This window comes from Myotis brandtii, unplaced genomic scaffold (assembly GCF_000412655.1).
Source record: "Myotis brandtii unplaced genomic scaffold, ASM41265v1 scaffold561, whole genome shotgun sequence".
Lineage (NCBI taxonomy): Eukaryota > Metazoa > Chordata > Mammalia > Chiroptera > Vespertilionidae > Myotis > Myotis brandtii.
Window position 1 is genome coordinate 1318816 of NW_005370085.1, and position 12445 is coordinate 1331260.

Here is a 12445-nt window from a genome sequence, read left to right on the forward strand (position 1 = left end):
TTTCCTCCCCACTTTTCCCCTATCCCCCCCCCCTTCCCCCTGAGGTTGGATGGTCTGTTCAATGCTTCTATGTCTCTGGATCTATTTTAGTTCATCAGTTTCTGTTGTTCATTATATTCCACATATGAGTGAGATCATGTGATACTTATCTTTCTCCGACTTTAATCCTCACCTGAGAATACTTTTCTATTGATTCTTAGAGTAGAAGGAAGGAGAGAGAGAGAGAGAGAGAGAGAGACATTGATTTATTGCCTCCTGCATGGAGTGGGGATCGAGCCTGCAACCGAGGCACATGCATCCGACAGGAATTGAACCCAGGACCCTTCAGTCTGAGGACCGACGCTCTAGCCATTGAGCCAAACTGGCTAGGGCGGGCCTTCTTATTTCTTGACCACCGTTTCCTCTTCTGTCTCCTGTGGTCTCTTCTAATCTATCCTTCGTATCATTAAGCCTAATAGTTAATGTTGAAGAAATGTCTCTCTTGGAAAACCTGTTTGCTTTTATTGACTCAATTCAGATGAAGCAATGAGATAACTAGACAAGACAAGCTGATACACAGGAAGTAGAACTTGTGATCCTAACGCTTCTCCTGGCAAGAGGAACATTTCACACCAAATCGTTAGGAGTTCATTAGCTCAGTGCCCACACTTCACCTGGGGGGCCCAGCCTCACCTGGGTGTCACTCCCTTCTCTACCAAGGGTCCCATTTCCTCCTGAGTCCAGCATGATGGCTTCTTTGTTTTTTAAAAAAATATTTTTTTTAATTGATTTCAGAGAGGAAGGGAGAGGGAGAGAGAGATAGAAACATCAATGATGAGAGAGAATCATTGAGCAGCTGCCTCCTGCACACCTCCCACTGGGGATGAAGCCTACAACCCGGGCATGTGCCCTGACTGGGAATCGAACCATGATCTCCTGGTTCATAGGTTGACACTCAACCACTGAGCCACACTGTCCTGGCATGATGGCTTCTCTTATAGAGAATCATTGAGGGTTTTTTAGCAGGAGAGTGATACGATTAAGCATGTTTTAGAAGACTATTCTTTGGGTATAGTTACTAAATTCACCAAAATTTCTCAACTGCACTCCGGGTGCCTGGTGCATGCTCCAGGCGTGGGAGGCCCGCGGAAGAACAGAATCTGTGGAGCGGAGTCCCTGACCACATAAGGAAGTTCGCATCTCTCCACAGGCTAATGGTTACTAGTAACAGGAATCTTCCGTGACTGGAAAAAGGAAATATATCGGCTTATGTCACCCAAAGGCTAGACCCAGGGATTCATGCAGCAGCATTGAGACTGTCTCTGTGAAGTGCCACCGCTGTGCTGATGTCATACGTAGACAGGCTTTCACCCCCTCAATGGGGGGAGCCCCTTTTCTTCCTCTCGAAGCACTCTTTGGTCCTGTTTGTGTCACAAGCTCAATCCTGAACCATTCGCTGTTTCCAGGAGCGTCAGGCACCTGGCTGGGAAGACCCGGCCTGGGTCCCTCCGGCGGGGCAGGGAGGCCTGCGCTGAACGACAGTGCTACCAGGTTTGGGTGGGGTTAGAGGGAGTTCTTAAAAACAGAAGCTCCTGCAGACATAAAAAACAAGAAACACCCACGTGAATCACACGAAGATGGCCCTGGTTAGGTGTGGACGCTCCAGGGGAAGTGATAAGAGAACCCCGAGGAAGAGCTGGTGGGTGGAGAGGGGGAGATAAGAGCCCGAACCTCCGAGGTGTAACTCTCCATCATTCCCTTGTTTCTGCTCCACCTTTTCATTAAGTTTATTTTTCCTTAATTAAAAATTCTACTTTGATGGGAGCACTTTTGGAGCCAATTACTCCTCGCAGCCCCTGGACGAGAGTTGGCCAAGGTAAGCAAACCCTATTTTAAAGATAAGATGGGCATGTGTTCATTTTGGAAACTTTCGTTTTAGTTTATCTACCTTGAGTGCTGTTCTAGAAATTTCTAATATAAAACAGAATCTTGTTTGCTCTTATAAAACTTAAGTATTTTCATGTATAATCATAGGCTGATATGAAAGTCTGAAATGACAAGTTATTTAAATACAGCTAGATCTTCACTTTTAAAACAAAATAGAAACACATTTGGAATACATTTGCCAGTAGAATACTCTAACTTATTATTCTTATACTAGAGGCCCGGTGCATGAAATTCGTGCACAGGTAGGATCCCTAGGCCTGGCTGGCAATCAGGGCCAATCAGGTTTCCCCCTCCGCGCCTCCCCGCCTCCCCGCCTCCCCCTTCCCTCACTCCTTCAGCACCCCGCTGCCACCACTGGTCGTCATAGTGAGCAATAGAACTCCCGGTTGAACTCCTGAGGGGACACTTGCATATTAGCCTTTTATATATATAGATAGAAGGTTCGAGAAATGGACAAGTAAATGCCTGTCCTCAGGGTGCTTAGGAAGCTACATAGGGAACATCAGCTTCAGCAAGCTTCCAAGTGGGAATTTGCACAGTGGATTTGATTTAGGGGCTCTTGCAATATTTTGGTATGCAGAGGGTATATACCAAAAAAGAAGGAAGAGTACTCTTTAGTATAGAGAGTAACAGAACATGAAATTAACTGGAAAAACTGCTACATTCCCCAGTTTGGGGAGTGCAGGAGGCAGCTGTTCAATGATTCTCTCTCGTCATTGATGTTTCTATTTCTCTCTCTTCCTTCCTCTCTGAAATCAATAAAAATACATATTTTAAAAAAACACAAAAAACCCCTGCTACATCCACTGTATGTATGGTATCATTTTCAGATCATGTCAGATTCAGGAGGCATTTGAAATATACATGCTGAAAACATTTGGTTCTCTGGGCTGAGGTCTCTCCGTCCATTCTCTGGCGCATACTAACCAGCACTTACTGTATGGATCATGTAGGCCGTACCTGGGAAAGGTCTGTGTGAAGGTGGGCAACAGCTGAGCCCACCCAGGAAGGTTTTCAGCTACCCTCAAGAATCTTAGGCCCAAATACAATATTTTAAAATCATGAAAAGATAAACTCCAAACTGATATTTTAAAATGTACATCCAAGGAAAAAATGTCTTATGCTTTCCAAGCACTAGGAGAAGACGAATATTTTCATAAACTGAGTAACTGTAACCGTTTTATTTCTCTCTATGGCCGTCTGTATGGAATGCACAGTTTTTGCATGCAGGCTTGCACAGCACCCCCTACACACACACGGGGTGTGTGATGAGGGGTGAGTTTTTACACAGCTGGAGGAAGATCTCATGTCCCCTAGAGAGGAATTGATCATAGATTTGAACTATTTCAAAAGGTATTCATGCCTGGCCGGCGTGGCTCAGTGAGCACCAGCCTATGAACCAGGAGATCACAGTTCGATTCCTGGTCAGGGCACATGCCCGGGTTGTGGACTCGAATCCCTAGTAGGAGGTGTGACGGAAGCTCCAATCCATGATTCTCTCTCATCATTGATGTTTCTATCTTTCTATCCCTCTCCCTTCCTCTGTTAAAACAATAAAAATATATCTTTAAAAAAGGTTTTCAAAGGTGTTTGTTTGCTCCATACCTTTTTAAACTCTATGCCCAGCTAGCTAATCCCATTCTCACGGATTGGGGGCAGTTTGATCATAGAAATCAGAAATCCTAGGAGCCAGAGAGATCATCCAGTCTGACCTCATTTTCATCGTGATGAGCAGCACGGGCATTTTGCAGGGACTTCCTCAGGTTGCACAGCCAGGCGAGTGGAAAGGTCGGTTCTCAGGCCCCGGTCTGAGTCTCTGCTTTGCTTCTTGTGGATTGAACTCCTTTTCTTTTTATCTTATTCTGGTTTCTAAAGGCAGCAGCGTCCTTGGAAGGAAGAAAAGCATCCTGAGTTCAGGCTGACAGCTGCACTTAACAGGTACATGCATCGCTTCCTCGTAGAAATAACTTGGGAAGAAACCAATCCATTTGATTGCCCTGATGCTCTTTATATAGTGCCTAGTAGCCAGTCTGTTCATACTCGTGTTTATATGAAGTGTTAAGAAAACAAACCTCAAACCCCTCACCATTTATTGAATGTCCACTGAGGACAGACTAATACAGTTTAAGAACATGAGGTCTGGGGTGAGACTACAGCAAGCATGTCAAACTCAAAGGCTAACACAGACCAAACAAACAAGGCATGCGGCCCGCGGGCTGCGAGCTTGACATGCTTGGACTACAGGGTTTGCCTCTTTCTGTGTGACCTTGAACAAGTTATTTAACTCTGTGCTCAGTTTTCTCATTTGGAAAAGGGAGATAATAGTACCTACATTAAGGGATGGTTATGAAGATTAAGTAAGATAATACACGGGAGGAGTATGTATTCAGTTAGGACCCTTTGGGCCAGGCTCCAGTGGTCACTGTTCTGTGTAAGTCTTTAGTCAATCCTGATAACGTCCTATAAGAAGGAGGTTTTGTGTGTGTTTTTTTTTCTGTTCTAAGAGATTAATGACTTGTCCAAGGCCACTTAGCTAATATGTGATGAAACTGGGATTTAAAAAAACGCAAAATTTTTTATAGTGCAAACTTTTAAACATACACAAAAGGGAAAAGAGTTATAAGAAGTCCCTCGTGCTCATCTTTCAGCTTCAGACCTTAGCATTCTGCCGTTTCTTCTCTGACCCCCATCCCCATTCCACAGCTGGCTAGATATAATCTTTTACTATAAATATATCTAACAGTATAAGGCTGGTAAGAACCTTTTAAACCAAACAAAACGTAACCGCAGTTTCATTATTTCACTTAACAAATGAACAATAACTCATTAATATCATCTAATACCAACCTGTATTCAAATTTTCCCAGGGGCCCCCCTCTAGCTGCTAGAGGGTATGCTGCCCGGTTCATGAATCACTTAATAAAGCCAATTAGATCTTCAAAAGAGACAAACACAAAATTTCCCGTTGTCTCTGCATCTGATATTCTCTGTTGAGTCTCTGTGACTCTAAAGGAGCCGGATCTGAACCCAGGGCCCTCTGGCCCCAGAGTCCATGCTCTTCCTGTTACAACACGCAAGCTCTGAACTGCCTCTCCCTGGTCTGGACACACGGCCACGTGCAGTGAGGCCACAGAGGCCATCACCTGGAACAGGCCACAGAGAAGCATTTTAGGCTGATTTGAGGTCCACAAGTTCTTTTTATGGCAGACAGCATGGCCCTGCAGGAGACAACAGTCATCTCTTAGCATCGAGGCTGTGTAGAAGTTGGAGCTGTCTGCGGAATTCCAGAAATACGCTCAATGATGGCAAACCTTTTGAGCTCGGTGTGTCAGCATTTTGAAAAACCCTAACTTAACTCTGGTGCCATGTCACATATAGAAATTTTTTGATCTTTGCAACCATAGTAAAACAAAGATTTATATTTTTGATATTTATTTTATATATTTCAATGCCATTTAACAAAGAAAAATCAACCAAAAAAATGAGTTCGCGTGTCACCTCTGACACGTGTGTCAGAGGTTCGCCATCACTGCCTAGGTCAGCGGTTCCTGAGTTTTTTGTCCTTTACCACCTTAGAAGCCACGGAGTGTCTGTTTGTGTCGGTGTATCTATTGGGATTTGTCTATTGATACTATAAATTAAAATGAGAGATTTTTAAATGTTACTTAGTCATGAATTTGAAAATAGCAAAATAAAAATAATAAACCCACGCATGTTAACACAAATACTTCTTTAAGAAACAAAAGGACATTTTCCAAAACAAAAAAGTGTATTGAGAAGAGTGGCATTGTTATCCCTTTGACGAATCTCTGACAGTAGCTGGGTTCTCTGCTGATGCGTTCAGTCTGCGGTGACTTCACATGTCACGCGGCTTCTGTCACCCTCCACTGTGCTCACCAGAACGAGCGAAGGGGCAAAGATCATTTTAGTATGAACTGCAAGTCCCTCGACTTGCACTGTCCCTGAAAGGGTCTGAGAACCGCTACCGTAGGTGAGCCTTCAGACAGGAGTTCCTTAGTGGAGGAAGGATGGGCAGGTCTTCGGTAAAGCCCTGCACCCCAGGCCTTGTTGAAGTAGATCATTAAGCTGTGCCAGCAGCTTCAAGGTGTAAAGCTCTGCGAGCACAGGTGACAGTCATGTGGGGTGTGGGTGACCTTCAGCGGCTGTTATTGATGTAAGGGACTTCAGGTAGGTCCAGACCCCTCATTGCATGGATCATCGTAAATAATCATCCTGACTTCTCTCCCGTTGGTAATGTTCAGCAAAGACTATTGCATTGTCACGAAGGAAAAACGGATTTTCAGCCAGACTCTCTCCTCCCCCCTCAGGACCAATTCTGATTCTGCTCTTCACACGAGTGCTCTAAGCACCAAGCCCCAGGACCCCTATGGAGGAGGGGGCCAGTCGGCCTGGCCGGCCGCATACATGGGTAAGACACACGGCCCTGCCCGCAGCGGCTCTGCTTCTGCCTGTCCTGTGGCATCTTGCCTGGCGCGTGCCCTCCCCGCCCGTGGTCTCCAGAGAAGGAGCCACGGGGAAGGTGTGTGCGCTCTGTGGATGAGTGGCGCTTACAGGTCACATGCTTGGTTGCTGCCTCTCTCACGGCAGCTTCTCCCCCTCGGCACCTCTGGGCCCTCCGTTTCCTGTCTTCCCCTCCACACTCATCATTCTCATGTGGACTCATCGTAACTTCCTAACCGGTCTCCTCACTTCCAGGCCTATATACTCTCATCCAGTTTTACGTGATTTATCTGAAGGTCCTCTTCTCTCACCTAGGATCTGAGCAAACTGAGAAATAAAACCAGAAGTGACAGGTGAAGCTAAATGTCTTTATTAGTGACAAGAGGACACGGATTCTCTCTGTGGGTCCATGCCCATTACGACTGAACCCCAGAATGAGGCCCACTGCCCCGCAGTGCTGGCCCAGCCGAGTGCCACGAGAGGGTGGGGTCAGAGTGAAGGGCAGGCCGAGCAGAGAAGGCCCCGAGGAGGAGAGGGGCTGGCCTGGGCGTCGCCTGCTCAGTTGTTCCCCATTTTGCCAGGTAGACCATTGTCCTGCCTCCCTTGGCCAGAGTGAGTGAAGTGGAGGAGAGAGCCGGAGTGACAGGAGTGGGGAAAGCCTTCTCATGCCATCTGCTTCCAGAGCGAACTCACATCTGATCAAAGTCTCCTGCGTACAGTCCTCCGTGCCCCCCCCTCCAGGAGAGTCCCAGTCTCAGTCTGGAATGACGGGAGCTCCAGGACCTGCCCCCGCCCCCCGCCTCCCCGTTCTCACTCCCCAAGTCAGCCGTGAGGACCATGTTGGGTTCTGCTAATGTTTCATTCTGTTCTCATCTCTTCCTCCCATAACTCACTCCTGACCTACCTGATCAACACCCTCCGCTTTGTCATCATTTCTGTGGGGCCAGCCTTGGCCTTCCTCTCCGCCAGAACTATCCATGTCCTAACATCCCAAAGCTCCGGCGTGCAGGTGGCTCTCTCAGCACCTGTGTCACTCCTGTGCTCAGAGTCGATTTCTTGAAGTCAGCGTCTTGATGGTCTTACCTCCAGCACTGTGCCTGGCCGGAGGAGCCCTCGGTGCTGGGAAGTGCGGGGAAACCACACAGTGGCTACCTGTGCAGAGCACTCGCTAGCATCAGCCTGCACATGCCACAGTCTGGCTCGCTGAGACACAGGCCAGCCTGCCTCTCTGGGGTTATAATCTGGTAGGAACAATGGCTCCGCTTATCCATTCCATATGCCACTCAGCACTCCAGGTCGACTCCTGTCCACAAACAGGAAGGACTACGTGTTTGGTCTTGAAACAGGCAAATAAATCTTTAGTCAAGCTTTTCTGGGTTCTTTTTAGACAATTTAAAGCCTAAATGGTCTGTTCCTTCCGAGGAGAGCATGGCTGGCCTATTTCCTTGCACATAGTAGGATAGGCCTTAGTAATAATTGTTCCCTGGTGCAATCAGAGGTGACTAAACCGTTGTTGCTTGTAAAGTGTAGGATCTTTTAGAATCGGTGGAGGCCATCCGGCCGAGTTTCCACACACACACACACACACACACACACACACACACACGGACAGGAGAGTAAAGCTGGCGGTTATGTCAGACTCGGGTGTGGGTTAGAGCAGTAGTCGGTAAACCGCGGCTCGCTAGCCACATGCGGCTCTTTGGCCCCTTGAGTGTGGCTCTTCCACAAAATACCACGTGCGGGCGCGCACGTACAGTGCGAAGTTGACTTAAAACTTTAAGGAAAGTTTATTAAGTTAATTTTAGGGAACGTTGTGGAGGGAAAGAAGATGTAGAGTCGAGGATGGAGAAAGGTATGTTGAGAGGGTTTGGACATATAGAGAGGAGGAACGAAAGGAGATAGATGAAACAAGTATACAAAACGAGTGTGGATGGGAGAGTTGGAAGGGGTCGACCTCAGCGAACGTACCTCAATCAGATTGGGGACGTTTTTAGCAAAGGCCAGCTTAGGAGTTACCCTAATTAAGTTAATAACAATGTACCTACCTATATAGTTTCAGTTTAAAAAATCTGGCTCTCAAAAGAAATTTCAGTCATTGTACTGTTGATATTTGGCTCTGCTGACTAATGAGTTTGCCGACCACTGGGTTAGAGAAGCGGGTACCTGAGTGGCGGTTGTGTCGGACTCGGGTGTGGGTTAGAGAAGCAGGTCCCTGGGGAGGCGGGGAGGTTAGCTCAGGATGGGTAGAGATGGGAAGATATAAACAAAGCCCGGCAGAAGCAGAGCCGGTGATCAGTGGGGGCCCTGTGACTGCGGCAGGATCTTAGTCCCCCAGGACTGGGAGGGAGCCAGACCAATGGGTTTTTACCTGGGACCCTGAACGCAGAGCTGATTTCTGCCTCTGCCATTCCTTCTGGCAGAGTTTACTCCAGAAAGGGCTAAGGCCTAGAGAGAACAAGGAAATCATAGGTAATTTAAGTAGGACCTTGTGAGGCTGCATGCAAAGAGAAAAGAAAATAACTAAAGAAAGTGATCGATTGAGCGAAGTGTTTATGCTAAGAGTGATGCGGCTTCAGCGGGAAGAGGTAAGAAGTGTCAGGCAGTGAGAGGATGGATGAGAAGGCAAAAGAGTGTAAGTGTTGATCCCGGCAGACAGGAAGAGCAGAGAAAGACATCCCAGAGCAGGCTTTCGGGGGTGACTTGAGAATCAGGGGGCGCTCCTTGTCACCTCAGCAGTTAAACATTGTTGGGCCACGTATCTGACAGCCCAGAGAGCGGGCTGCCCTCCAGCTTGAACCGCGTGGCTGCTTCTGCAAGTATCGCAGAACTCAGAAACACATCCAAATATGGACGTGTTTACATGGGAAAGCCAGTGTGTTTAAAATATTAGTCAAGTCTCCAAGGATGGGAATTATTTCTGGAGAATTCTATTTGCTGGTGGGAGCTATTTTAAATCGTTTCATGCATTTTCCCCCTGTAATTCATTAAAGTTTTTCATTTTCTTTTCCTCTTGGATTTTAAAAATATCGACTAGCTTTGCAAAAAGGTATTTCTTATTATAGGACCAACCAAATAAAGATTAAGCAAGTGATGGGAAAATGTAATTGGAGCCCAGAATCGGGCTTCGTAGCAGAAGCAACAGTAACAGCTCTGCCCCGGGGACCTTTCCTGAGCATAATGATGTAGCTCCGATCAGTGTTCCCACTCGTTGTTGTTGTGAGTGGACGAAAAAGGAGCATCTGCTTAACTCCATGAGCAATAAACTTGGATGCATTAACGAGCGGTTTGTGTCCCAAGAAAACAAAGCCATTGTTCTGATACGTGTGTAGTGATTTTCATGATGGTGATTGAGTGTCATGACAGTTAGACGTAAGTGATTAGCAGTTGATATAAATGGCAGCAATAGACTTTCATACAATCAAACAAGATTTTTATATTCTCTCGTTTAATTAGCCAGAATCTCTAAAAGGAAATGTTGACCCTTTCCCTGGCAGCCTGTGCCGTTCAGTTATCATTTCACACGCGTACACACGGAGTTCAGTTATTTCACACGTGTGCACGGGGACAGTTACGGGCTCTCTGACATGCCCTGTCCCAGAGCCTAGGACGGTCCCCTCACTCTGCTGGGCTCACGGCCGGCCTGGGAAGGAGGCAGGGTGGCCCGCGTCCTTTCAGTGAGTCCTAGAGCCGAGGCTGATGTGCATAGGGTGCTTGTCTTCTGCACCCAGAGCTCTAGAAGCTGAGCACGGCCAACTCGGGGGCTGCAGCCCTGAGCTCCTCCTCTGGGTCCGGTAGAGGCCCAGATGTCAGTGGCCTTCAACAGGCAATGCGCTTTGACCTGCATAGTTAAGGAAAAGTTTTAAATGCAAATAACCCTGAAGGAAGTGAGCCTGTGCCTGACGGGAGGGAGAGGGCAAGCATCCCAGGTCATAGAGGGGGCAAAAAGCGTCCCCTTGAGGGCAGGAGGGCCCAGAATGAGGAGGCTGATGCCCCAGGGGCTTCTTAAAGGACCCCCTCTGGTTAGAGCATCCACCTCTCACTGCTCCTCTACTCGGTGAATCAAGACTGTGCTGGGAGTCAGGCTTGAGCCGGGAGAGGGGACATGGGCTCGGTTACACTGAGGAGGTCACTACGTGGCTCTGACCCAGGATGTTTCCTGGGTCACAGATGCAGCCTCGGTCCCTGATGTGCCATCCCCGCTGGGCCGATGCGCGTGAGTGTCCTCTCTGTGCAGACATCCCATCGCAACCTGTTCCTTTTTCTTGGTAGCCCTTTGTTTATGGTTGTGTCCTATGATATTTTTCATTCAGCAGTAGAAATCCTGGCTTGCTGCTGCCACCTCCATCTTTCTGGTCACCTACACTCAAAACCTGGTGGTGTCTTTAATATCCTCAGCCCACCCCTGTCACCCTTCAACAGCCAAGTCACGCTCAGTCTACCCCTGTGGTGCCTCCACCTGCCCTCTCCTTTCTGTCCCCACTTCCTGCCTTCGGCCTGGACCGTTCTGTTTGGTTTCCACCTGGTCTCCCTGCCTTTCAGTCCTTCTCACACTGAGCTGTCAGAACCAGCTCCCAAAAGCGTAGCTGAATCGCGTCACTGCTCTAGCGGAGACCCAGTATGTCCTGCCTTATGCCGGCTTACTCCTCTCTCAGCGAAGCCTCATCTCCCCTCCTCCGCCTGTCTTCACAGGGCTTATCCCTTCCCACCTTACTCCCATGTCTAACCCCTCAGGCACAGCACGGTGGACATTCTGAAGGCACACAGGCCAGAGTCCTAGCCCCGAACTTACTTAGCAGAGCGACCTGGAGGGTTAGCACCTGCCTCGTAGAGTTGCTGTGAGGATGGCATGAGGTCATCTGTGTAAAGGCCCAGCACATAGCCGACAGTACTGTTAGCAGCTGTTATTATCATCCTCGTTGTTACCCTCAGTGTCTAACTCAGGTGCCACCTCCTCCGTGAAGCCTTCCTGGGTTCCAGTCGGATGGAGAGGCGGTGACACTGATGGCCGGTCGCGTGGAATGTCTGCTCCCCACTCGGCCGTTTCACGAGGTTGAGTCCTCGTGTTGCAGGGACAGGTCAGCCTGTTCATTAGACCCCGAGTGATGGGTTTCTTGATGAGAAAGAAGCAATGCTGGACTGCTGTACAACACGAGGCTTTTTATTTGTGATCGGGCCATCACTTTGTCATGATCAGAATGGTCATGTTCCCTGCCCTTGGCAATACGAGGGCCCCAAAATGAGTCAGAAGCTCCTCTCTCCTCCTTGTAACAGTGCCGACTGCAGAGCCAGGCCCTTTGCCTCTGCACCTCATTTCCGAACATTCTTTGTTCACATCTCCTTTCTTCAGCTGCGTTAACACACAAAGAAGCGATAGTCTAGCTCAAGTCTCTCATCGGCCAGGACCGTCTGAGGAGGGTCCTCTGGGGTGATTTTAAAATGTAGATTCCTGGGCCCATTCTTACATCTTCTGAGGCAAAAAGCTTTGAGGGTTGAGCTCATAAATCTGCATTTTAAAAAGCTTACCCAAGTGGTCTTTATGTGCATTAACATAAAGTTTTAAATCTCTGACTTAGATTCTGTTTCCATCAGCCTGAAAAAAATGCTGTCTTTATGAAAGTGCTCCATTTATCGACCTCTTCCTGCTCCTGGGGACTCATGGTGCTGGCCAGGCACCCAGCCTCCACTAAAATTGGGTATCTTCTCACTGTACTGAGAATTTGTATCCTTGTTCTGTCTTCACCCCTGCACTCTGTCACCTGCCACATCTAGCATTTAGTAGGAACTTAATATATGTTGAGTGAATGATTGTTAGATATTTAGTTTACGTTTTTATAGACTAATCTGGTTAACTTACAGATTAAGTTTACCCAAAAACATATTGAAACTTTAAGTAAGTCAGCCTATATTTAAAGGCTTGGAACTTTGAAATTTCTCCTGATTTTATATTGAAAACTCACTTGGTATAATTGATGTCTCTAAAGAGAATGATAATCTTACCTTCTTGGCACAAGTTTTTGGTTTTAGCTCAGAGCAATTAGATATACTATACTTGTCATTA

At 47.5% G+C, this 12445-nt stretch overlaps 1 protein-coding gene across 1 annotated transcript in view; it reads left to right on the forward strand.

Moving 5' to 3' along the window:
• Positions 1 to 12445, forward strand: part of CRTC3 (CREB regulated transcription coactivator 3) — a 101521-nt gene that overhangs the window by 69570 nt on the left and 19506 nt on the right. Inside the window, exons 4-6 of the mRNA XM_014549590.1 lie at positions 1794 to 1855; positions 3802 to 3864; positions 6255 to 6355. Coding sequence (XP_014405076.1) covers positions 1794 to 1855; positions 3802 to 3864; positions 6255 to 6355 — 226 coding nt within the window. The remainder of the gene's footprint in view (positions 1 to 1793; positions 1856 to 3801; positions 3865 to 6254; positions 6356 to 12445) is intronic.